The 26,931-nt window shown below is 32.2% G+C and overlaps 2 protein-coding genes and 1 non-coding gene across 3 annotated transcripts; all 3 read left to right on the top strand.

Moving 5' to 3' along the window:
• The first annotated feature begins 12,203 nt into the window (after nt 1-12,203).
• On the top strand, nt 12,204-18,718 carry LOC123897123 (transcription factor LHW-like). Its single transcript, XM_045947613.1, has 10 exons — nt 12,204-13,144; nt 14,611-14,826; nt 14,915-14,996; nt 15,139-15,180; nt 15,265-15,324; nt 15,536-17,146; nt 17,252-17,353; nt 17,524-17,664; nt 17,762-17,887; nt 18,086-18,718. Exons 1-10 carry the CDS (start codon nt 13,050-13,052, stop codon nt 18,221-18,223), a joined length of 2,613 nt encoding a protein of 870 aa, XP_045803569.1. The 5' UTR covers nt 12,204-13,049; the 3' UTR covers nt 18,224-18,718.
• Nucleotides 18,719-22,789: 4,071 nt separating this feature from the next.
• LOC123896573 (aluminum-activated malate transporter 2-like) lies at nt 22,790-25,156 on the top strand. The gene is made up of 6 exons (XM_045946947.1): nt 22,790-23,099; nt 23,569-23,718; nt 23,823-24,095; nt 24,203-24,309; nt 24,486-24,629; nt 24,728-25,156. The coding sequence occupies exons 1-6, from the start codon at nt 22,847-22,849 to the stop codon at nt 25,154-25,156; spliced, it is 1,356 nt and encodes a 451-aa protein (XP_045802903.1). The 5' UTR covers nt 22,790-22,846.
• On the top strand, nt 23,363-23,444 carry TRNAS-GCU. Its single transcript has one exon. It is a non-coding gene; the product is annotated as a tRNA-Ser (tRNA).
• Nucleotides 25,157-26,931: the final 1,775 nt, after the last annotated feature.

Here is a 26,931-nt window from a genome sequence, read left to right as displayed (position 1 = left end):
TTGAACATGTTATAACAATTTTTTTTAAGGAAATGTTATAACAATATTAAATTTCAAAAATTCGTATAAATCTTCTAAAATTTCTCCCAATACAATTTTTGAGTTCTTTCATATTAAGAGAATTTTATATTCTAAAAAAAGAATATCCCAAAATTCTATCCTCTCAAAATTCTCTATTATTTTCCTCCAAATTCGCAAACAAATCCAAACATATTTGAGAAAGAGTATTCTTTTTGCGCTACATAATTTCTTGCACACCCTTTTAAATTACAAAAATATCTCGTCGGTTACTTAAAATCTCAAAAGAGTTTCGGATTACTAGAACAAAAAGCACGGCAAGTTTTCGGTTTGAAAATATTTATAGGAACAATTTGATAAGGACTTGAATCCTAGACCTCCTACTCTTTAACCCCTAGCTCAACTAACTTAACCAGTTGAGCTACCCATCTAACCCTGCAAAAATTAGCTAATCGGACCACATTAAAAGTTTTCTGATAATTTTTTTTTATCAAATGGAACACTTGTTCCGAAAAAGTTAACTAAAAGGGTGAAAAAAAAGAAATGTAAATTTTTTTAAATGGAAAAATAAAAAGGTAAAATTGAAATATATAGTGGTTTGTAGGAGTAAAAATATAATTATAAGAGTGGAATCAGGGTTATGCTAACCGGTGCCCCCGGGGCACCGGTTAAGGAAACCAAAAAAGGAAATTTTTAAATTGAAAATAATACTTTTTAGACTTTCGAGGCGTTGACTGCACAAAGTTCAATGTCATATTACTATATTTGCTTCCTTAAACAGTGCCCCGGGGGCACTATTTAGCATTTTCCAAATTTTAATTAAAGACTTTTTTTTTTTGGTACAAAAGAGGGCCTAAGGCCAAAAAAATTTAATTAAAGGCTTTATACTCTATTAATGGGCCTTGTTATTTTCTGTTTGATTTTCATTTTGCTTTTTAGGCCCCCGTTTGATTTTTTTTCAACTCAAGATTGGTGAAAATGAATTCAATTAAATCAACATTAGCTTTCGACCAAAAAAGCAAAAATCAACATTAATACTATGCTATACTGTGTTTAAGTTTACCTATATATTTCAATTAAAGTATATATTTCCTTGACTTTGCTATATGGATGTTAAAGATGAATGCTATGCCAATAATTATTATCCATATATTCCAATCATCTATGGTTAAAGTCAAACAAGAAAAAATAGCAAAAGGATAAAAAGGAAAAGTTATTAGCAATTCTAACTTTAAAGTAGATTTAGGCTTTGGCAAGCACAATGATGGACCATCATATTGCATGTTTTTTGTCCATCCCTGCATGCCTTCAAACTAATCATACATGCATTTTACCTTGTTGTTTGGACAAGTTTTTTGTTCTTTCTTTTTTTTCTGCTTCACATATTCTACTTGTACATAATCATTTTTTTTAACAAACTTGTAATCTTAAAGATTATTGATAATGATCAAGATTACTAAATCTAATCATAAAAAGGAGAGAAATAGCTTTCATATGGTTGCAAAAATGTACAGATAGCATCCATAAAAGAAGCACTTCATCTACATCAGTACATGTCTTGCACCCTCTACCACAATTTTAATTTTCCCATTAATTTTAGTTTGGACTTTGGGCAACTTTTAAAAGGAGAGGATATTCGTCCTTGAACTAAGGTCCCTCAAAAAAAATTTGGGGGGGCCTAAAGCCTTAACTTGGGCTGCTTTATGCTTGGGCCGGCCCTGCTTACTGTGCTATAGTTAAATTCGATCTAGGGTTGAAAAAGAAGAGTAAAACATAAAATTGCTTCAGAATTTTCATATCCAAACAAAGCAACAATATTACACTTAGTTAGGGTTTTCAAGCAGCTTATGGGTCATGGGTCTTTTTAGAGAATTCAAACAACTAAGAAAATAATATAAAAGAAGACTAAATTACTGACTGCACCCCCTTAGTATTGATAAAAGTATTTCAGCCTACTGGGCTAAAAGAGACTAAATTACTGACTGCACCCCGTTTTGAGTTTTGAACTTGTCAATGCCCAATTTCGGCCTGCTAAAATAGAATTTTTTGGTACCTAAAAAAAATAAGAGGAGTCGGCTATAAAATTGGATGCCACATCAATAAATTATGTAACCTCAGCATAAAATTTGAAGAAAAAAAAGGAATAGAGACTACTAAACCATAAAGAGAGAAATATAAAGGATCAACAAAAGTAGAGGTAGAAATTACACATTCACTAACAAAGACATTTAGATTTTAGGCTCATGTGGTTAATGAAATCTCTTTAAAACAGATTGTTTGGAAGAATCCGAATGTATTTTTTAGTGAAAATAATTTTTGATCAAATTTTAGTTAAAGGTCGAACAAATTTGCAAAACTATTGTTTTCCACCAAATAATTTGTAGGGCAATTTAAGAATATGTGGGGCAACTGTTCCCACTAGATGATGTAATGTCTTATATTGTTTGGATAATTAAGAATATGTGCTATCACACTAAAATACACACACACTATGCAAGGATACTTCAAATGAGAGAGGTGGATTAATAAGAATCATAAAAAATATTCAAGGAGAGAAACTAAATTAAAATCAAGAAATCCTCACATAAGGAAAAATCCAAAATGGATTATACTATTTGGAAGTTGATTTGTTTATTACATAAACATATTGGTGGTTTGCATTAAATTGTCAATATTGTCAAGCTTATTTGGGCTTATCCCTTTATTTTCGGCACAGTGACTTTTGTAGAGCCCTTTCAGTCCTATCATCATTATCATCCAAAATCCAAATCATTTGTGGTTACCTTTTATCCCCATCTTTTGCACTAAATTCTGAATTATAATCTTGCAAAATCCTACACAAAGATCTTTCTGTCTTATTTTATCTCTTTCCTTTATTTTATTTTCTTTCCTTTTCATTGTTTCTGTTATAGAATTGAAAGAAAATTGACCTCTGAATAACGTTGTAGGGACACTGATCCGTTATATTTGTTGTTATATACTCTCTATACTACGTATAATTTTTTATCAATCCGTTCTATGTTTATTTTGTCATTAATCACTATTGTCTGAAAATATATTAGGATGGGGTCTACAATTGGAGCTTATTTCAGGTTTAGGTTTTTTTTTTTTTACAATAGGTCAGAGAATTTTTAAAGTTGATCAAATTAATGCTTTTAAAATATCTACTTAGGACTGTTTAAATTAGCTTATTTTTGAGCGATATAAAATAACTTTTGTAAATAAATAAGTTTTTATGTATTATTATAAGTTTGTCAAAGTAGTTTATAAAACAATAGCTTATAAAAATACATTTTTCATAAGTGAAAACTACTTATAAATTAACATAAAATCTTATTTATTTAAGTTTCAAAAAAAAAAAGAACTTATTTATTTACAAGTTATTTTGTATGAATTTAAAAATAATACAATCCAAACATACCCTTAATTAATAATATTGGATTTCATGCTCTAAAAAAAGTCTTTTAGGTTTATTCGTAGTGAGTGATGGAGCTTTTCTAAATTGTTATGGGAAGCGGTGTTGGCATGCGAACTTAAAGATTTGGAAAAACTCCATTACTACTAATAAACCTATCTAATTCTTCATTTAAGCATGTTATCTTTATTTAACTATTTTAAAATGAATTTAAATTTTAAATTAGTTTTGCATGTGGAACTAGCTATTGCCTACCAAACTGATTTATTTAAGTACATATGAATAGTAACTCCAAGAATTTGGTCCTAGTGGTAAAGAAAAATAGTTTTTGTTTCCGGATTCAAGCTCCACTAATATTTTTAAGGAGATAAATATAATTATCTTTATTAGTGCTCTACGAACTCTAAAACCTTTTATGCAATTACATTAATTTTTTACAGAGATTAAATCGTTACTTTATTTAAAACTGAATTTTTTGTTCATGAACTATGAGACAATAATCTTCTATACAAATTGTCTAAAATATCAAAAAGATATTTTGTCCGTTAAACGTCGTATAAGATAAAAAAAATTCAATATCTTTAATTTTATTTTGTATTGTTCTATTTTATACTGTTCTATTTAGTACTTACCAATTAGCAGATCAATCGAACCTTAAGTAGACTTATAAATTATAACGGACTTTTAAAAAGGTTGGATTCAAGTTCAAACTCAAACTTGAAAAGAAATCTATGACTGGTGACAGATTAAACTTACCATTATCCTTTGAAAAAATAAAATACTACTAACGATATTATCCTTTGAAATTTTGTCGGAAATACTTAATAGCAAGCCAATGCTATCATTTTCACCATGTGACGACAATTCACAAAGAATGTGACCAAAGACATTAGAAATCTTAATTAATGGAGCATAGTAACACAACAAAGTTCAGAACTACTGATTAATTAACTTGTTTAACAATTAACTAGATAGTAGGTACCCCCATCCCAAATGTGAAAGGGCATTACATTTTGCACAATTAAACAGAGATTTTTCCATAAATCCGGGTACCAAAACAAGTCGCTCATATAAGAGCCTCTTCATTGGTTGAGCATATTGCTATGCTAACAACTGACTGGTATAACGGTTTGCTAAATTCAACACGACCAGGTTTATATTCTCCCATATAACAGTGCTATTTGCTCCCACATATCCCTTTATACATTGAAATTGGATTATTTGTCATCATTGACAGCACGCATTTACACGGCGAAGTTTGTAACAACTCGAATCGCTCTTTTAGACAATTCCGACACTACCACCTCATAATCTTTTCTACCTCCTCTTTATGGTAGAGTTTTTAAATTTGTGAAGTTGAACCACGTACCCTGTTGTTGGTATTTCAAGTGTGAGTTGAGTCCCACATCGGATGAAATAGTGAATGTTGAATGGTTTACAAGTGAGAGGATCCATAAACCTAACGCCTTAATGTTTTGGGTTAAAGTGTGGTGTTTAACTCACTTGTGTAGTTATTCAAGGCCCGATGTGATGATCTCCGGACCCCTCATGACCCAACAGTGGTATCAGAGCCGATGGTTGTTGATCCGGCTCCTTGTGTCGAAAGTCTTCTTGGCAAGGTGTTCAGGCGGCGTGTCCCGTTGAGACCAAGCAATGCATGGACTCACACCTGAGGGGGAGAGAGATGTTGAGGGGAAGATGTTGGTATTTCAAGTGTGAGTTGAGTCCCACGTCACTTGGTGTCGAGTCCAACTCACTTGTGTAGTTATGCAAGGTCCGATGTGATGATTCATCGGACTTCTGATGACCCAACACATGTGATTGGATACATTTCATTCTACCTTTGAATAGGAATCTATTTTTCCTTGTGTCCCCAAAAATTACCATGCTCTACAGCTAGGTGAAATATAATAAAAGTAAAAAAGTGTACAATCGTTTCTCCAACTAGTTAGTGCTCCATCTTTTTATGTCCTTTTGCTCTCTATATGTTTATTTGTCACACATAAAATAAAAGACAGATCATAGTGACCAACCAATCATCATCTACAATTCCATTTTCACTGACATATGCTTTGCTTCTATTGTGAGTTATCATACGGCTTAATAAAAAAAATATTCCATCCATCATCCATCATCCATCATCCATCATCCATCATCCATCATCCATCATCCATCATGATCTGTGTGTGACCACATAACCTTAGATAGATTGTATATTCTATTATATTATATAGTTTTTATGTTTCATAATTAGTGATGATATTATATAGTTTTTATGTTTCATAATTAGTGATGATTTTGAATGATCATAGAATATATAGAGGCGGATTCTAACGTGGGTCAATGAGACATGTCTCTCACCGTGAGAGAGTGATTTTAACTGGGTATTGGAGGTTGTTCCGGTTCTTAATTTTTTGTAATTTTTTTAGTAATATAATATTACTTAATCTGTTTATTTTTACTGAAACGGTGAATCCGCGCGTTCAGTTCACGCCAATCTTCATCATCGCCACACCACTGGCAACCTTCGTCTCCACTTCTCCGACCGCCGTCTAACCCCAACTTTATAGCTTCTTGTTTTTTATAACTTTGTTTTCATCATCTTCAAGTTTTTTTTTTTACATCATGATCTTCAAGTCTTATCTAATTTTAACGCAAAAATGATAAAACCCAATGATGGGTTTTCTAAATTCAGATTCAGTTTCGTTTAGGTGAAATTGTGGTCTCTTTACCTTAAAACTTAGATAAAAAAACAAGTCTCAAAATGAACAACAACAACTTAGTGGTGGAAGGAAAAAAATGCAGGTGGAGAATAAGGGGAAGTAATTACTAGAAAATTTAATACTAAGATTGTTGCAGTTCAATGAAACTCAAAATAGTTATGTAAAAAAAATAAAATTAAACTCAAAATAGTTGAAACCCAAAAAAGTTACTGTGGAAATCCAGAAGAAAAATTAAACTGCATGTGTGGATCTTGTAGTTCATAAGGCAAGAGCTTGAGACTGAACTCACAGTCACAACGATGGTAACAAAATGAGGGAGAAGATTGAAGAGATGAGGCGGTGAATCAAAAGGTTGAAGAAAGTGAAGTTGGGGTGTTGATGAATTGGGAATTTTTTTTTTATAAATGAATGAATTGCGACTTTTTTAACCAACACATGATTAATTATTATTAATAATAATATTAATTATTAGTAAACGTACTGTAGCAACAATTTGCATGTACTACATCGCAGTCGTTCCTTTATTTTTGAACACATCTAATGGTTGAAAGTCACTCTTCACAAGTGAGAGATATGACTAACTACCCCACGCTAGAATGCGCCGTAATTAGATTTGTCAAATAAAGAAGAATGAATAAAATTAGTATACAAAACCGTCCAAGAAAGGTAATTAAGTGTCTCAATTAGCAAAGATACTTTATACATGTATTAATTTAATGTAAAGTTTAGGACAATGACTGGGATGCATGTCAGTAGACCAAATTAAAAATTGCAGTAGGGATTTACATTACACATATAGTTTAGTAAACTATGTAGAAGAAACACATGAGAGTCTCTTAGATCTAATGATAATATTGATATTATTAGATTGAATATATTTATTGAAAATTTTAGTCGGGTGTGTGAGTTTGAAATAATATTTATCATTTTGTAAAAAAAAAAGTAATATTATCATTTAATTTTTACAAAAAAGAATTACTATATATGAATTTCATTAATAAAAAAAAAGTAGCATAAGATATGTGTAAAAAATCGACCACATAACCTTATTAATTAAACAAATAAAAATTAGAGACATGTTTTTTCACCACTAGTATCCGGTCACTGGATCGTCATAATCTAGTTCGAAGGTCAGTTCTGACATCAAGTGATTTCAATCTCCTCTCGATCGCAGTTGCGGGGACCGAACCATGGTCCTTCCTACAAAATTCAGCATCAATCATCACTGAACAACTAAAATTCAGTTAAAATTAGAGACGTTTTTTGTTTAAAGGACAAACATAAAAATCAAAGTATATAAATCTAGTCACTAAGCTACTTCATTAAGAAAAAAACAGTCTCAGTCATCCCACCTGTCCACTTTAAGAGTGAATTTTCTAGCCACTAGGCTACTTGACAAAAGAAAACATAATATTAAAAATAGAAAGAACTGATCACTTAATTTAGTTGGTAGAGACATCACATTATATGTGCAGGAGCCAAATTCGAATCTTTGACGCTCCATTTATTCATATTGAATTTTCACTACTTTAAAAAAATTCCATCTCTTTTGTTGGCTCTATAAAGACATCAAAAAGCAAGAATCGAATATAATTGAGAACAAAAAGTGGTTCATTAACAATTGAAAATGTACTGCAGTATTCTTTTTGTTTCACATGCTATCCTAGACTTTGAATGCATTTTTGTTTCACATGCTATCCTAAACTTTGAATACTTATGATCCAGTTTAGGATCATAGTTGCATCATTCTTATACTTATGATTTTATTATAATTATAATGCACACAATTTGAGATATAGTAACAATGTTTTTCTAAGAAGAAAGAGCACAACCAACTACCCATTCAATATAGAACTTTGGCTAACATGCACAACTGCACCATATAGTGTATAGTGCACAAATTAGTGATTTTATTATAACAAATACGAATTTTACAAAATCCACCGTTGGATTGAAAGTTTATATTATATAGTTCATCTATAATTTTTTTTGAAAAAATTGAAAATTATTTGATATGTTATTGAGACCCGTCAAAATTAACGGTTTATAAATTTTTATTAAATACCGTTAATCTTTACGAGTCTCAATAACATATCAAATGATTTTTAATTTTTATTAATTTTTTTATGGATGATCTATATGATATAAACTTTCAATCCATCAATGAATTTTGAAAAATTCATATTCGATATAATAAAAACGCTAATTTGTGCACCGTGCAACATATGGTGCTAGAACTTGCCTCCAATATAGTAGTAGTTATTCTTGTGAAGTTGCTTACATATATATGTTCTTCAACATGTTTTTTTTTTGTACATTGGCTAAAAAGAAAAAAGACAAAAAGAAAACTAAGCTCTAGGGTGGAGTACCCTTAAAGCATCAGACAGAAGAATGCTCTTTAAAGCTTCAGGAGGGGACTCCCAAATTTTTATCTTGGTATCATTCGCCGAACCCAACTTAGCAAGCCAATCAGCACTGAAGTTTCCTTCCCTGAGAGAGTGAGATAAAGTAATGTCCCAATTCAACTTCAACATATCCTGGATGTTAGTAATAACAACAGCGTAGCAATGATAGATGCTATGTCCCTTCAAAATAAGATCCAAGACTGTTTGGGAATCCGAATAACACAAGATGCTCGAAAAACCCAAGTCTCTCGCAATCTTCAAGCCATGGTAAATTGCCATAAGTTCCGCAAAAGTATTGTCTTTTAAGCCCAAGTAGCCACTGAAACCAATGATCCAGCTACCATCGCTTCTACGGATTAAACCTCCAAAACCGGTTCTGCCCGAGGTGCCCAAACAACTACCATTCACATTTAAAACATATCCCTCCTGTCGAGAAGGATGCCATGAAATCCATCTCATGGAATCATTAGTCTGAATTGAACCAGGAAAGCAAGAATGAATAATATCAGCAAGTTTGTGCACTTCCAACATAATTTTGTACAAACTGATGTTTTCTTTACCAACACAGACAATATTCCTCGCTCTCCAATTCCACCACAACGCTGCTACAAATAACTGAGCACCTGAACCTTTCACATTATTATTCAGCCAAAGATCAAGATTCATTTGACTATAAAATTCACCATTTCGAAAGCCAATAGCATCCCAAATACGAGCAGCATCTGGACAATCTCTAAGGCAATGCAGAGTAGTTTCTACATTTGCTAAACATCTGGAACAAATATTACTTTGGGCTAGATGTCGATGATGCAACATATCAAGAGTTGGAATGGAATTATGACAAATACACCATATAAAAAATTTAATTTTTTTCGGTGCTCGAAGATTCCAAATCCATTTCCAAGACTTATTGTTAGGATTTTCTTGCTTCTTTTTCAACAACCAGCTATAACCAGAAGATGCAGTATAAACGTCATCCAGACTACCATTCCAAGTAAAACAATCGGGTACACCAACGTTCAACATAGGATGAAAATTTGAGATGAGATTCTTTATGTCAATCGTCAAAGGAGTGTAAAGCTGATTTGAGATGAGATTTTTTAATGTTCTTCAACATGTTAATACCAAGACAAGAGAGAGCATTATATTAATTGTTTTATTAATTTAGTTCTAAAAGAACAATTATCCTGTGGGATTAAATAAAACTCTTGTCAGGAAGGCATGCAACATAGGAATGAGATTTCGATAGTAATATTAGGATAAGTATATATCATAATAAAATAGAAAAATTGTATTCAAAATCATCCATGTAATTCAATAAATAAATAAATAAATAAGAGAATTTAAATACAAGCATGAGCTGTGCCTCTTCCATCTAAGTATTAAAATTGTATTGAAGTCATATGTTGTTAAGGTTCTTAATTTTGAAGACAGGTTCTTAATTGAGCTCTTGAATATATGTGTGTTTGAACATCCTTATATATCTTTTAGCTAATTTTTAGAAGTGAAATTTAAGTCAATTTAAAAATTGTATGAGATCAAAGTTGAGTTTTTTTTTTTTTTTTTTTTTTTTTACAAAAGATCAAAGTTGAGTTAAGAATGGCAATATGAGAATTGTACTTGCAAGTTAAGAGTAAGAGTATGAATATTGTATTTATATTAGAATCGTCTCACATTATCAAGATTCTCAAGCTATTAAATTTATAAACATATTTGGAAATCCTCGTATTTTGAGTTAGCTGTTGGGAGTGAAATCAGGCCCGACCCACACATACAACTGCAACAAGGTATGTGGCAGTGAGTCTCTAAAATAGGAAGGCCTCAATTTTTTTACAGGTACCAATATTAGTAAAATACGGGTGTAAAACTTAATATATTGCGGCAAAATATAAATACCCAAATAATTACAATACATAACACGTGAATACATAGATGACAAAGACAACACCACACAAATTAAACCACCACACAACCACCATTGGTCCACCAAGAAATGACGGCCATCCACCCATCACCACCGTCGCCCTACCCACTCTTCCTATTCTCAGAAACTCAATATCCATTGAAGCTAAAAAATAGATAGAAATTAAAATTTCACAATTTAGGGTTTTTAGAATTTAAAATTAAAAGGTGTGTTGTTTGTTGGGAGAAGAACATAGAAATTGGATAGATAGAGAAGGTGTGTTTGTTGACTTGTTGTTTGGGTGGTTGAAAACTTGACCATGAAGATGAGGATGATTTTTTTTTTATTTTTTTTTATTTTTTTTACAATTGAAGATGAGGGTGATTATGCATCATCACTTGTATTTTATTTTTTTAAGGCTACTAAATATGAACTCTCATTTCATTGTAGTAGTATGATACTATATAATGTGTTGGTATTTTCCTGCTTGCAATTTAAAATCTAGGATTTTTTTTTTGTATTAATTTTTTTTATTAAGAGGTTATTTTTAAAATTTGCATGTGACCTCTAAAAACTCGGGACCGGCCCTGAGTGAAAAATACAAATTCATTTAATTAAGAGTAAGCTAAAAGGGAAAATATACTTAAGAAAGAGAAAAAAAAAGTAATTGAATTCAAATGGTTAATAAAATCTAATTAAGAATTAATAGTTAAAATTTAAAAAAGTAAAAGTTAATAGATAAGAGGGAAAACTATTATGCATTTTCTGAACTCATGCTATTTTATAAAGTACAAATCAATTTTTTACTAATTAAACTAGCTCTTATTCAGAATAAAAGTTTGATAAATAGCGGTTATAAAAAAACCTCAAGATGTAATTTAAAAAAAAAATTATTCTTGGCCAAACTTTACTTACCTAACAATCAAACTCTAACAAATTTGAACGCCGCAAAAAATAATTATTGGACATCACATCACAATACATGGCACAATGTAAAATGATGAACAACTACACTTTTTTTGTACAGAACTACACTTTTTTTTGAAAGGAGCAAATTCAATTCATATCATTAATAAAAAAATGTTCAATATAAGGAGAAATCAACTCGAAAATAGAGCGACTAGTCTTAGAATAAGCTGTCCTTGCTACACTTGTTTTGATAAGGTAAAGTAGGATCATTATTAACTGTTGTATTAATTACACACAGTTTCACACTATTTTTTATCTATACCGTCAATCTATCAACCAATTTGAATTGAAAAATATGTCTTTTTATATGAAATAATATAGACCGTTGATTTATAATTGAACACTCAGTTCAACTACAAGTAATCCTTAGATGTGAAGTAGGAGGAACATTCTTTATACTCTGACCTTATATTTATAACCAGAAGTTACTTTTTAAATTAATTGAAAAACCAATGTATCTAGCCAATATTTAATCTAGATACATTAGTTGTTCAATCAATCTAAAAAACATCATTTACTTATAAATAAAATCGGAGGAAGTAGTAAATTGACACCAAATGAGAGAGTATGAGAAGAGCTCCCTTTACACCATGATTTCCCCACCTCATTTACTAATGATATCCAATGAGTATTCATGTCCAAATACACAAAGTATAATCTCAAAACACAATGAAACCCTTTTATCACCATGGTTAAATTTGTAAAATCACACACCAATATTTATGATGTAAGCATGATAGTTACCAGCACCAGAGGAATAGGACAAGACCATGTAGTATCATATGATCATATATCATGGCCACTACTCTCTTTTATTTTTCCTCACAACCCCACTTTTACACTGCCAGTGCCACCTCACTTCTCTTCTCTTCTCTTCTCTTCACATTGATTTTCACACACTCTCTCTCTCTCTCTCTCTCTCTCTCTCTCATTCTATGATTCACCAAACAAAGTTATTCAAAACAAAACACAATTCTCTTTCTCTCTGACTCCCGACACTGTTTCATTACCCGACAAAAGCAACCTCTGCAAACAAACCAGTGACTATACCATAACACCACACATCTCTCTCTCTCTCTCTCTCTCTCAAATATCATTGCTTTACACAGTCCCACTTCCACACTCACACAAGAAGAAAATCACAAACTTCATCTCTCTCAACTCAACACCATACACAAACCCAACAACTCCCATTTCTCTCTTTCACATTCATCTCTCCAAAGTTCTTATCTTTTTCAAATGGGCAAGCTTATTTCTCTCTACAAACTTGAATCTCGTGGCATAGTGTAAAAAAAAAACTCTCTTTACTCTTTTGCAAAACAAAAAACCTTAACTTTACTCTCTCTCTCTCTCTAGAGAATGGCATGCCGGAAACTGAGCACTGTTAACTTGGATCCAAACAGAAAGAGAAGTGGAGGATTAAGAACACAACAAGCAGGAAGAGGGTCATGCCGTGGTAGTTAGGATTTGGAATTTGGAATCCAAAAAAAAAGAAAACTTGCTTGAAAAATGCATAGTCAACAAGTTTGACTCTTACCCTTTTGATTTTTCTGTTAGTGAATGCTATTTAGGTTTGAGAAAAGTAAAGTAAGAGTGGTTTTTTGAGAATTACCAAAATGGGTTTTTTGTTGAAAGAAGTTTTGAAGACTTTGTGTGGTAGTAATCAATGGTCTTATGCTGTGTTTTGGAAGATTGGTTGCAACAATTCTAAGTAAGTATGAGAGTGATTCATGTTAACATATCAAGATTGTGTTTTTCTTGAAGTTTTCTGTTTTTGTTTCTGTGATGTTTTAATTTAGGGTAATTGAATATTTTGGGTCATTTCAATTTTTTATGTTGTTTTGTTAATCTAGAAAAAAATTGGTAAATTTGGGGTAGGGGTGAAAATTTTATTATTCCATATTAACTTTGATGCACTGGTAATGATTATTATACCTGCATGTTTGGATTGACAGTGAGTTTGATAAAATTAGGATGACATAGTAATATTGTTGAAATTCTAAGTGCATGTTTGGATTTACTTTTGAGAGAGTTAAAAGTGATTATGAAGACTTAAAATTGATTTTAGTATATTTTGGGGGTTTATGATTAGTTCTAAGCTAAAATTTGTAGCTTTTGCCTCCAAACTTGTTCAATTCACTTTCATGTGAATATATCCGAATATAAATCATTTTATCTTAGCTCATTTTTAACCAAAATCAATTTTACAAAACCAGTTCGATCAAAATCAATATTCACCACCATAGAACCAAACACATCAAAGTGTAAATTCATGGTAACTTTTGACAAATTCATGTAGCACAACCTGATTCTGCCAAAATCGCCGTCAATACAAATATTTACTACGTTTGTCCATGATTTGAGATGCTTGTGTATGTGTACTAATCATACGAAAATAGTATTCACATTTGATTCTGTTTCTGGTGTTTATTTGTTTACTAGATAAGATTGACATGTTTATGTGTTATTATTGATTAGTCACTACTTCCTTGGATTTGATTTGTATTCATACTGTGCTGAATATTGGATCTTGCTTTGGAATTTTGTGCTTTGAAAGCTTCTGTTTTGTCTTCAAGAATCTTATATTTCTTTATTCAAAAGAAATATATTTTTTGTTGTTGTTTACCAAACACACAACTTGTTGAATTGATTGTCTGTGATTCTGTAAAGGATTCTGTTAATTCAGAATTTTGTCTTTCTTGTTTGATTCCATTTAGAGTTATTTTCCACTTACAAAAAACTGAGCTGTTTTCTTCAGCTATTCAAGATTTGGTTTGTGGTCCATCTTTGTCATTCTAACCACTATTGTTGTGACTTGTGATGTGTTACTTGCTTTGTTCTTCTCAATCGTTTGTTTATTTCTGACTTAATATGTGAAAGTATTTTTTTTTTAATTCTCCATTATTCTCAGAATCCAAATGGTTGTTAATAAATATTATACTACCTCCGGTCATTTTTATAAGAAACAAATCACTTTTAGGTTAATTAAATGACTGATGTATCTGGTCTGGTGTGTAATAAAGACCAGATACATTAGTTATTCAATGAACCTAAAAAATAAACTGTATCTTGTAAAAAGGATTGGAGGGAGTACTTTTTTTTTACTATATGGTGATTAACTGTTGATAGTAAAATTTCTTGGTTTGACTTAATTGAGTATATGGTTTGACTCTGCAGGCTATTAATATGGGAAGAATGCTATTATGAACCCTTGTCATGTCCTTCCCCTCACGGCATTGTTGGGATGCCAAATTTGCCTAATCCGAACGGGGAAGGGTGCTGGTTTTCTTCTGAGTCTCAATCGTCTCATCTAGGAATACAAGAGGAGGATAGAGTCTCTTCTTTGATTAGCAAAATGACGGTCAATAATTTAGTCATTGTTGCAGGTGAAGGGTAAGTACTTTATCACGTTTTGCGCATTTTCACTTGTTTTTAGGTTGTTCCAATGGTGCTCATGTGCTGTTTTTTTGCTTTTATTCAGTATAATTGGACGTGTTGCATTTACCAACAGTCATGAATGGATTCTCTTGAACAATTTTGCTAAAAGTGCATATCCACCTGAGGTATGACGCTTTTCTTTTTGTTGTTCTAATGTAAATTGGATACTATGTTTCTTCCGTCTAGTATGAGTTTTGTGATTATCAATAAGTTAAGTTTCTTCTGAACTTACATTTGGATTTCTCATATCACTGTGCTCTTTTTTAGGTATATGCTGAAATGCATCAGCAATTTTCAGCTGGAATGCAGGTTTGTGATATTCATTTTGTTCCACTTTTTGTTCTACACTTTTCATCACTGTTTCGTAATTACTGTATTATATTATTTTTGCAGACAGTAGCAGTAATTCCTGTGCTTCCTCACGGGGTTATTCAACTTGGTTCTTTCTATCCGGTAAATCCCTTTCTTTCATTGCAAGTTTTGTTCTGTAATTCTGGAGCAATGTAATGTAACTATTTCCTATTCCAATGATTTTATGCCAGTGCACTTAATTTGCGTCGTTTAGTCTAGTATTGCTGTTTGTTTTGGCATTTGAGCATTGTTAACTTCATGAATGTTATCTATCCCATTATTCCTCAACTAAATCACAATGTTAATGGCACAGATAATGGAGAATATGGGATTTGTGCATGAAGTAAAGAGCCTGATCTTGCAACTAGGGTGTATTCCTAATGCCCTTCTATCCGAGGACTATTCAGCTAAACTTTCACATGAAAGACTTCATGGACGTGCTACTTCCGGTGTGCCTGGTACATCAGTCATTACCTCAAATTCCACTCCTTCAGTGGTTAATGGCTCCAATCAGCAAAGTTATTCATTTCATGCTTCAAAGCCTATTGTTCAAAGACATGATAGAGTTGTGGAAGCTAAAGTAATACCCTCAAATTTCAATTCAAATCTGCAAAAGCATTCTGTTTCATATAACGGAAGATCTGAATTCAATAACTTAGCTGGTTCTGAGCCGTTTGGTCTATCAGGTCCAAGTGATTATAGCCTAAAATATATGGAACAACAAATCTTATCAGCAGTTGGGAATCAAGATAATGTTAATCCTTGTATTAATGTGTCAAGTTCCCTAAACATTTCTCAACTAAAAACGGACGGAAGCCATAATGTTGGTGGTGGCAGTACTTCATTTCTTAGAGGAATCCCAGTACACGGTGGGATGAATAGTTTATTGAGGACAAATCTGATTACTAGTTCAGAATCACTGAATGATAGTTCAAATTTGACTGGTCGATCAGGTGTCGTTCACATGCCTCTAGAATGTTCTGATCAGAAGATTCTTCCCGAAGTTTCAAACTTTGCTTCAAGAGGTCAAAAGATAGACTATGACACGCTTCAGGCCTCTAACATCACCTTTTTTAATCCGGCGGAACATGTGCCTATTAATAGTCATATCCCTGGTTTTGATCATGATTGCTTTCAGAAAGATGGTGGTACTAATCAATCTATGATGACAACGAATCCTAAACACGAGGAAACTTGTGCTCAACAATCTCCATCGGGTGGTGACGACCTGTTTGATATTTTAGGTGTTGATTTTAAAAACAAACTTCTCAAAGGACACTGGAATGAACTGTTTGCTGATGAATCAGATGCCAATGCTGAAAATATGGTTAAAAAGGAAATATCTACGAACAAAGAGGGTACAGATTCTGATTATTATTCAGTTAACGAATCAATGTTGGACAGTGGCATTTTTTCTGGCATGTCAACAGACAACCTCTTAGATGCTGTGGTCTCAAAGGCCCAACGTCCTTTGATACATAATTCGGATGACATGTCTTGCAAGACAACCTTGACCGGGAATAGTAGTATCACCTCTATTCCCTCTCGTGTTTGCAAGCAGGTTATGTCCGGTAATTTCAAAGAGGGTTTGTTTGGTTTTTCGAAGAATGGAGGTAAAACGGGAGCCTTAGAAACTAGATCTCTAAGGTCTGGTTGTAGCAAGGATGATACTGGAAACCTCTCTCAAACAACTACTATATGTGGTTCCCAACTTAGTTCATGGTTGGAGAATGGTGGCAATGTGAAGCATGAAAAGCGTGAAAATAGTGTTTCAACTGGATGCTCTAAGCGCCCGGACGAAGCTTGCAAACCTAATCGGAAAAGGCTTAAACCAGGTGAGAATCCCAGGCCTAGACCTAAAGATCGTCAAATGATTCAAGATCGTGTCAAAGAGTTACGAGAGATTGTTCCAAATGGAGCGAAGGTATTTCCTCTCTTATATCTTATCTCATTTCAGATTTTTCAAAAGATATTAAATATATTCAGGCACTGACGTTTTTTCTTTGATCTATTTGTTATCGTTTAACAGTGTAGCATAGATGCACTGCTGGAACGGACCATTAAGCATATGGGTTTCTTGCAAAGTGTGACAAAGCACGCCGACAAGCTGAAACAGACCGGGGATTCTAAGGTATGGAAATATTCACTCATATGTTTCTTGTCTCAGGAAACTTGTCTAGTTATGATATGAAATGTATTTATTTTCACAACAAGCACATACACGTGCGCACATACACACAAATTTGTCGAGGAAGCACTAATAAGGGGAAAATATGTGTTCTTTATTCTTTAAATATGTAGATCGTTAGTAACGAAGGTGGGCTGCTTTTGAAAGACAACTTTGTGGGAGGGGCTACATGGGCATATGAGGTTGGCTCCCAATCAATGGTTTGTCCGATTATAGTCGAAGATTTGAATCCGCCTCGTCAGATGCTAGTCGAGGTAATGCTGATGCTTAATTTATAGATCTATGAAGTTCTTCGATTCTAACATATTTCTTCATCACCTCTATAATCTGGTTGCACGGTTATTCTTACAGATGCTTTGCGAGGAACGCGGTTTCTTTCTAGAAATAGCTGACTTAATCAGAGGATTGGGCTTAACAATCTTAAAGGGGGTAATGGAAGCCCGCAACGACAAAATTTGGGCACGTTTCGTTGTTGAGGTAATACTCCGTAAACAGACATATGTGTTGTTACCTTCATTAACTAAGTATTAGATATTTGGTATCTGTAAAATTCCATAAAATTTATATAGGGACTAAACTTGAAAGATCGTGATTTATAGAATCTAAAACATATTTAACCCTCTTTTGCACGTCGATTTTGATGTCATCTAAAATTCCTGGTGGTTTAATTTGCAGGCAAACAGGGACGTAACGAGAATGGAAATATTTATGTCACTCGTTCGTCTTCTAGAGCAAACAATGAAGGGTAACGCGTCTTCATCGAATGCAATCGATGACATGATAGGTTACAACACTTTACCACAGAAGGCCTAATAGTACTATTAAACCAATCACTTTTCTTCTAAAGTATGGATGTGTTGAGAGCAAGTCGAGTAATACTTGCCATGACCAACATCAAATCCGCGATTTCATGTGGTCTTAACATTGTCTAAATTTCTATTTTACATCTCATATATGAAATTTTCATATATGAATCCATTTTGAAGAGGAATGAAAGTGTAGGTAGTGAAAACTGAAAAGCATCTCAAGATTAAGAATATGTATTCTTATATTGTAACCGAGTGTTTATTTTTCTGGTGTTAGCCAACATATCGTGTATCATGTGTTGCCGTGATTATCTTCTGATCTATTACTCAACTCTCAGATGACATGCATCGATTTTATTTGCGCGATGGTGCAATTCCAGCAGCATTTTGGAAGTTGGTATTGTGATTTATATGAGATGTATAGATAGATATTGAAGGGTATGGAAAGAAAAGGTTCATGTGGTCATGTTAGCAATGCATTTTTTCTTTTGTTGCTCTTCTACTTTTGGTGTTATTACATTATTACATGAAATACTCAAATGTTGTAAAAGTAAGTGTGGTTTTGTATGTCAGGTAGAAGCAATATAAGGTTACAGTAGTATTGGTTTATATTTATTTAAAAAAAAATAGTATTGGTTTATATATATATTTTTCAGTTTTATTTAATTTGGAATGATATGATTCAGCTAAGAATTGTTTGGTCTATTGATTAGTAGACCAAGGCCATGTTTTTTTTTTATTAATCCAATTTTTATTTTTTTTATCTTAAGAAAATTTATAACAATTTCTTTAAATTAAACATATTTAACTAATTCTCAAGTGCAATTATTGTCTTAATCTTATTGTTTTAACTAGTTGAGTTCATAATAATTTCGTCCAAACTCCATTAGTCCTAATCTTCTGGTTTTAAGGGAAAGAGGTCTCATATTTAGGAGGTAAGTATAATTGGATAAAAAATTGTTTAGGTCAAAATTTGAACAATTCATCTTTAACTCAATTCATCTTACTGTCATTTAACTTACTATTTTTAACAGGTTAATCTTTTAGGTATTTGGTAAAAATTGGTACTTAAAGTAATAATATATCTGCACCATTTTTCTTTTTCATCCAACCCTGCTAAAAGGTATTTATGTGACTGTTTTAATGCTAAAGTGACAAGTCTAAATTTAATGCTCACAAAATTTAGATTTATAAATCGATTATTTGATTTATGATGTTGATATTTTTATTTGTTAAATTATGTTTAAATTTTGAAATAACAAGAAAACATGTGTAAATACTTATGTTTGGCGTCATAAACACCTTTTGAACTTTTCATCTCAACATTAAACGACCACATAAAAGGTTCTAGGTTAAGTATCATATTCATGCTGTTGATCCAAGATATATTAAGGAGCCACTATCTCAGACCAATATTTCTCTTTATCGTGTCCGTTTGGTATGACCAATATTTCTCTTTATCGTGTCTGTTTGGTATGATGGAAAGAAAGCGGAAGGAAAGGAAATTACGCAAATCAATGAATGAATTTGGACTAAAGTTAGTCTATGTTCATTCATTGGTTGTTTTAGTCCAAATTCATTCATTGATTTGCGTAATTTCCTTTCCTCCCACTTTCTTTTCATCAAACCAAACATATCCATGTGCAGATTTTTTCGCTTAATTTGGAGCATCATCAGATGCTGACTTCTTAACCCGTGATTTTCTTCCAAAAAGCGTTCATGATCATCTTAAGAACGACGCAATAGATTTTTTTTTTTTTTTTTTTTGTAAATAGTTTCTTTTTAGTTTTTTTTTTTTTTTTTTAATTTTTAGCTTCTTAGGGAAAAAAAAATTATAAGCCAAAGGATTACAATTAAAAATGAGTCTCATTTTTTCTCTCATCATTATGTTTTGTCGGCCAATAGTTAATTAACTTTGCATATGTTCTAGAACGTCACTTGAGTCAATTCATGGTATTATGGTAGTCCAAGCTGGGCATACTCTGTACATGTGGGCTGCTTATCAAATTACACTAAGAGTTTGTTGAAAATTGCTTTTTAGCCCCTATGTTGCTTTTTAACCTCCCAAAAAACCCCAAATTTTGGGCCAGTTGCGTTTGGTTCCTACAATACGAACCTGCATTAATTTCGTATTCTAGGATACGAACCCGCTATACTTCGTATCTTATGGCTACAACATCAAAGAAAAGCTTGCAAAAACCAATAAAAGACTACCCTTCGTACCCTACGAAACGAAAACGCTAAACTTCATATTTTACGAAACGAATACGCTAGGTTTCGTATTCTACGAAATGAAGACGCCTTTCGTATCCTAGGCGTGTTATACCAGTAAAACCCAACACTTCATCAGTTTGAAGAAAACTGGGTTCTTAGGGATGTGAATGGCGATTTTTAGGGTTTCAACCGCGATCGAGAACGACGAACAAGGATCTCAACCAGTTTCATTCAAGCCCCACTATTCATCTCACTGAATTGCTACAGGAACAAGGGTTTGTGTTGGAAATTTAGATGACCTATTTCATTTGGTTGCTTTATTATGTCTGCAATTTACAGGACCCATACCTAGCGTGTGGATTGTATTCCATGAGAAAATTCTAAAACAAGCGTCAGTTAACACCATATCGTAACAATATCAACCAATACAAGCACAACAGTTCATGAAACCTGTAAAGTTTGTCACGTAACTACCAAAGTCACTTCGTAGCGTAACTACCAAAACGCAGAACGACAACAATTCCATGAAAACTTAATCCCTATATTCATATATTAATCCCTATGTATGAAATATACGCGCCTCCAATTCTACACTCCATTTTATCTCTTTTAAATAAGTATTTGAGCGTTGAAGTGCTAACATTTTTGCATGTACCTTTTCCCCCATAAAGATCAAGAAACCATCTTATCATCACCATTCATCACTCTTATCAGCTGAATTGTCACCAACTAAGAGAAATCATTTATGAACCACCGGTTCATTATCCATTTAAGTTGAGCTAGTGTAGATTTACTAAGTCACGTTATTTGTCCCCAGTGTTTGTATTCTTTGTTTATATTTAATAGACTTTTCTTTATTTAAAAATATAAAATGTAAGGAACAAAGGAGTATATATAATTGGAATTGGATTCCCTGCAGTCAAATTTTGACTGCAGGTTAATCACAATCATTCATTTTTAAACCTGGGCCACCAAAATTTGCATCCAAAGACTCACAATGCATGAATGCATGAATGCATGGATAATTGAATGCATTGAATCCAGGTTATATATAATTATATGCCCCGGTTTATCATTTGATCGTCCATAGTGCGTTTTACTATATGATACGCCCATCAACTTTTTTGTTCATCTCTTCTAACTTCGAATGGTGGAGATCGATAATCGTGTATAATCCATAAGAGTTGTACACCACTAATTAATTGATTAATTAATTAATTAATTAATTAATTAGTATTCAAAGTACTAACCAGTGGGTGCATCATATTTTAGTATGTTAAAATCAAGTTCTATTATATAATATGATCAATCCCCTTAAAATATGTTACTTAACCTCTTTTTATCCAACTTTACACACATCTTTTTGCAATCTCGCCATCAGTAGTGGCTGCCGGTGGTCGCCGCCGGTGGTTATAAGACAAAATATATTGAAAAGCAAAGCAAATAATTAAAGAGAAAACATGTATATGTGTCTTCAAACCCGGTGGCTATAGCAGCCGTTGTTAAAACCTACCAAGGCATATGCATGTATAGTGTACACAACAATTAAAATTAGCTCTTCAAATTTGTATTACTTTTTTTGTAATCCTAGGAATGTTTAGTTGAGCCTTACCTAAAAAAAAAAGAAATATTTCGTTAGGTGTATGGTGGACGACTTTCATAAGTGATTTACCGTCATATATCAATATTTAAAAAAGTTGAAGTAACAACAAAAATTCTTAGTAATTCTAGTGATGGTTGACAAAAGTCACTAGTGTGTAAAACTCTTAAATTTTTTATTACTTATAATTTTAGTAGTGTTAAATAGATTTGAAGTTGTATATTATTCTCAAAAGTTAGCTTAGAAGAAGATATATTTCGTAAGGTTGGTGCGAGATTAAGAATGAGACATATATTATTGGTGATGATATTAAACTTATAAAACTCAAGAATTATTGATCCAATGAGGAACAATAGTTATATCACAAAAAAAATTGCGCAATTTCTTTCAAAATTCCTCACTTCTTTCGTAATCTTTTAGTAATCAATATATATTTTTTTGAATTAGTAATATTAAGCGTTACTTTTAGGTACGTCGTGTCCTTGGTGAACTCTCGAAACCCAAAAAGTTGCCTCAATAAACCGTAGGAGAGTTGAGGGGAGACGATGCTAGAAAAACATGTAATATAAATAAAATAATAGTAGCATAAAAAAAAGTAGTCAAATTTTGTTAGACTGATTATTCCCAAGCTATGACTTGTGTGTGCTCTTCTCAGCTATAAATAGGATATAAACCCCAATTACCTTCTAAAGCTATCTGCTCTTCCATTTTCCAATAGAGCATAAGCTTCAAATAATTAGAACCAAAGATATAAACCAATCACACATAAAAAGAATTTTCTATAACTTTTAACTAGGGTTGTACAATTTTCATAGCATGGTGATCACAAAGTGTTGGCAATGTTTAATGAACTTCCCAAGTGAATTTATTGCTAATGTAAACAATGTAATGTTGCAATTGAACAAACTAGGAAAAGATGATCCTAGAAGGGTTATTCATTCTTTGAAAGTATCACTTGCCATTACATTGGTTTCAACATTTTACTATTTTAAACCACTTTATGATAGTTTTGGTTCTTCTGCAATGTGGGCTGTTATCACTGTCATTGTTGTCTCTGAATTCTCTGTAGGTAAGTTCTGTTTTTTCTTTTTTCCCTTATGTTTTTAGTTTTAATCATGTTTTTTTTATTAACCCTTTGAATCAAAGGACATGACCCCGATAATCCAGAGTTTGGCAGCGATGTAAGCAAAACCTTATCAACAATTGTTCTTACCAGGAATGGAACTCGGGTTATCCCGAACAATTCGCATTAGAGGAGTTTTATAAATTAAAAATATTTTGTGCATTAGAAAAATATTTAACATATTTTTCTTTTCTATGTATTTTAACAATGTCGCTTTGGCCGAGTGGTTAAGGCGTGTGCCTGCTAAGTACATGGGGTTTCCCCGCGAGAGTTCGAATCTCTCAGGCGACGAATAAATTTTTTTGGACAATTATTTTATAATTATTAATGAAATAATATTAATAAAAAAATATTTAAAAATGTAGACTTGATTTTTACCTTGTAGGTAATTAATTTGATTATGTGGCACATGCAGGAGCAACGCTTGGAAAAGGTTTAAACAGAGGTTTTGCAACATTTTTGGCTGGTGTTCTTGGACTTGGATCATATTATATAGTTCATTTAATTTCAAGTGGAAATACAATAATGGAATCCATACTTCTTGGAATCATAATATTTCTAGCAAGTAATATTTACTTGTCCATTTTTTTTCTCTCCACAATTTCATTACTAGAAACAAGTATCTAAAATAAAATTAAGTAATACATTTTTTTTTTTGAATTGTTTCAGCTGCAGGGGTGACATATATTAGATTTTTACCTAAAATGAAAGCTAGATATGATTATGGTTTGCTAGTGTTTATCTTGACATATTGTTTGGTATGTGTATCAAGCTTTAGAGAGCATGAGATAATTGACACTGCACAAGATAGGGTAACAACAATTCTAGTTGGTGGATTAATTTCTGTGTTGGTTAACATTTTATTGTGCCCTGTTTGGGCTGGTTGTGATCTTCAAAATCTAGTATCAAATAACATTGAAAAACTAAGCAACTTTTTAGAAGGTGTGTAAGCAAGTCAATTTTGTTAATTTTGATTATGGAATTATGGATGTACTGAATTTAATGTTTAATTATAATTGTTGAAATTGACAATGTTTGGAAAATTGTAGGTTTTGGAGATGAATATTTTGGAACATTAGAGGCTGGAAAATTAAATAAATCACTTATGCAAGGATATAAGAGTGTTCTTAATTCAAAACAAGTTGAAGATAACTTGGTAAGGAGAACAAAACAAAATTATTAATATTAATGTATCGGTAAAGATATATTATACATTTGATGTATAGTATACTCCAATTTATGAGTTTTGCCCGCCCGACTTAAAATTTTTAGATCGGTCATTATCAACTCGAACTCAATTATTAATTAGTTCAATTGTTTATACTTTTGCAGACGAATTTTGCGAGGTGGGAGCCTTGCCATGGACGTTTTGGATATCATCATCCATGGCAACAATATCAAAAGATTGGAAACCTATCAAGGCAATGTGCATATCGGATTGATGCCCTTAACGGCTTCCTTAACAACTTTACTAAGGTTCTAATACTATAATGTAACATCTTTTTTATTTTTATCGTATAGTTGAGTATTTTCGGAGAAATTAATGACTTGTTTTTTAATATTTTTATATATAGACACCAAAGGAAATCAGAAGCAAAATACAAGAACCATGCATTCAAATGAGCATAGAAACAGGAAAGGCTTTAAAGCAATTAGCAATATCAATCCACAAAATGATTCCACCAATTGCAGCAAAAACTCACATTACAACATCTAAGATTTATGCCACAAACCTTAAATCCATGATTAAAACAAAATTATGGGAAGACACAAATTTGTTTGAGGTTGGTCCTGTTGTAACGGTAGCTTCATTATTGCTTGATGTGGTTTGTTCCATTGAAAAACTTGTAGAGTCCGTACAAGAATTATCCACCTTAGCAAAATTTAAGAACAAAGAAAATAACATTGCTGTCGAGGATCAAAAAGAAGTTCCACAACCATGTTGTAATAGTAGTGGACCTCAACATGTTATTACGATAGTTCCAGAAGATATAGTTCAGTGATATGAGTTAAGACACCGAAGATGATCAATTACTATCAAACTAATGGAATCAGTGTCAAACACATAATTTGGAGATAACAATTCAGAAAATACAGAAGCCGAGAGAATGCTAAGCAATTTCTTGAAAGATATAAAAGTGTCCTCTCCTCAAAAAGCAATGAAGAAACAATGGTGATGACCAATTACTATGTTCTCTGGCATAACATCTTATTCAAAACAAACAAAAAAAATCATCAATTCATCTCATTAAGCCTTTAAGAAATTATCGTATATATGTTGACGCTATAAAACTCGCGTATACATATGGAAAATGCTAAACAGTGTCCGAATCGGGGATACTAGTTAAACTTATTAAAATAGAAATTTTGTTTCGAAATGCATATGCATTCAAGAAATTGTCTTTTCAATATTAATTTTATCTTTTATTTCCTTTTTTCGTATGCTTAACAAGTTCCTCGAAACACTGTTTAGCATGATCGTATACATATATTCTATCCTATAAGTATATAACAATTCAAAATATAGATATTTGTGGATATATTTGATTTAATGCATCTCAAAAAAAAGTTTTACATTATCGGCGGATAACAATTACATTATTTGGGTTGAGTTGGGTAGTGGGTTATCCGAATTTTTTTCATTTTTTTATATTAAAAATATAAATGTCGAATCATCATATTTTTTCATAAAAGTAACTCAACCATTGTATTTTTTTGAAAAATAGTGTAACTTTTTTCCACTATAAAAAATAATCACCTATTTTTTGTGTATACCCACTAATTTACGAGTTGAATAGTGTGTTATCCAAATGAATTTTTTTCTTTTTTTAATATCAAATGACTAAACGAAGAATCATCATATTTGTTTATGAAAATTATTCAATATTTTTATTTATTTATTTAAAATAGTGCGATGAATTATCATATTTGTTTATAAAAATTATTCAATATATATATCATTTTATTTTCTTAAAAAATAGTATAACTTATTTTCAATATAAAAATATTTAATGATTAAATAACAAAATCTTTATTATTTTCATAAAAAATTTCAAAAAACATAGCACTAGTGGTTAGTGGGTTTTTTGGGTTGGGTCCGATTTTACTCGAACCCAATTTTTTTTATGCATTTTTCATTTTTGAAATCCATATCCACCCACTTTCTCGATCCAATCCAATTTTTTGGTTGGATTGAGTGGGTTTGACCGAATTGACCGGATTTGCCCGATCCATGCGTATAATGAATCATTATCCTAAATAAAAAATGAATTTGAGTGTTTGCAAACATCTCATGCTCAAGATTTTCTTTTAACTATCCTCCTCGATGGGTTAGGACAACATATGTCACCGGTAGAGTATCACACTTTCTCAGATACCGCCTCATGATTCCTATATTTCCTATTGATGAGGTTTGCCCTGTTTGTCGTAAAGCGTGTCTGGATCAATTTAGGGAGCATGCAGTTCATTGTAAGGAGCTTCCAGACTTCAAATATAGGCATGACTTTGTCAGAGATGTTCTTTGTGACATTCTTAAGTGCGCCGGTGTATATGTGAAGAAAGAGACGTCTGTGAACTTTTTGACTGACCCACAAGAAGGGAGATCGACACTGAGAACAGTGGATTTTATTGTGGGTCAAACGGCCCTCAAAGCTGCTTCAAGCAAAGTGGCCAAACATAAAAAAACATGTTCTGACAATCAACATGCTTTTATACCTTTTACGTTTGACACTTTTGGCTTCTTAGCACCAGATGCTATTGATCTTTGGAAAAGAGTTCA

Source organism: Trifolium pratense, linkage group LG7 (genome assembly GCF_020283565.1).
Source record: "Trifolium pratense cultivar HEN17-A07 linkage group LG7, ARS_RC_1.1, whole genome shotgun sequence".
Lineage (NCBI taxonomy): Eukaryota > Viridiplantae > Streptophyta > Magnoliopsida > Fabales > Fabaceae > Trifolium > Trifolium pratense.
This window is presented reverse-complemented; position numbering and strand designations above follow the sequence as displayed.

Coding starts and splice junctions, on each gene's coding strand:
- LOC123897123 (XM_045947613.1), top strand. CDS start 13,050: ATGGGTTTTTTGTTGAAAGAAGTTTTGAAGACTTTGTGTGGTAGTAAT. Junction 17,665..17,761: donor CTCGTCAGATGCTAGTCGAG/GTAATGCTGATG, acceptor TTATTCTTACAG/ATGCTTTGCGAGGAACGCGG. Junction 17,888..18,085: donor GGGCACGTTTCGTTGTTGAG/GTAATACTCCGT, acceptor TTTAATTTGCAG/GCAAACAGGGACGTAACGAG.
- LOC123896573 (XM_045946947.1), top strand. CDS start 22,847: ATGGTGATCACAAAGTGTTGGCAATGTTTAATGAACTTCCCAAGTGAA. Junction 24,096..24,202: donor ACTAAGCAACTTTTTAGAAG/GTGTGTAAGCAA, acceptor GGAAAATTGTAG/GTTTTGGAGATGAATATTTT. Junction 24,310..24,485: donor AACAAGTTGAAGATAACTTG/GTAAGGAGAACA, acceptor ATACTTTTGCAG/ACGAATTTTGCGAGGTGGGA.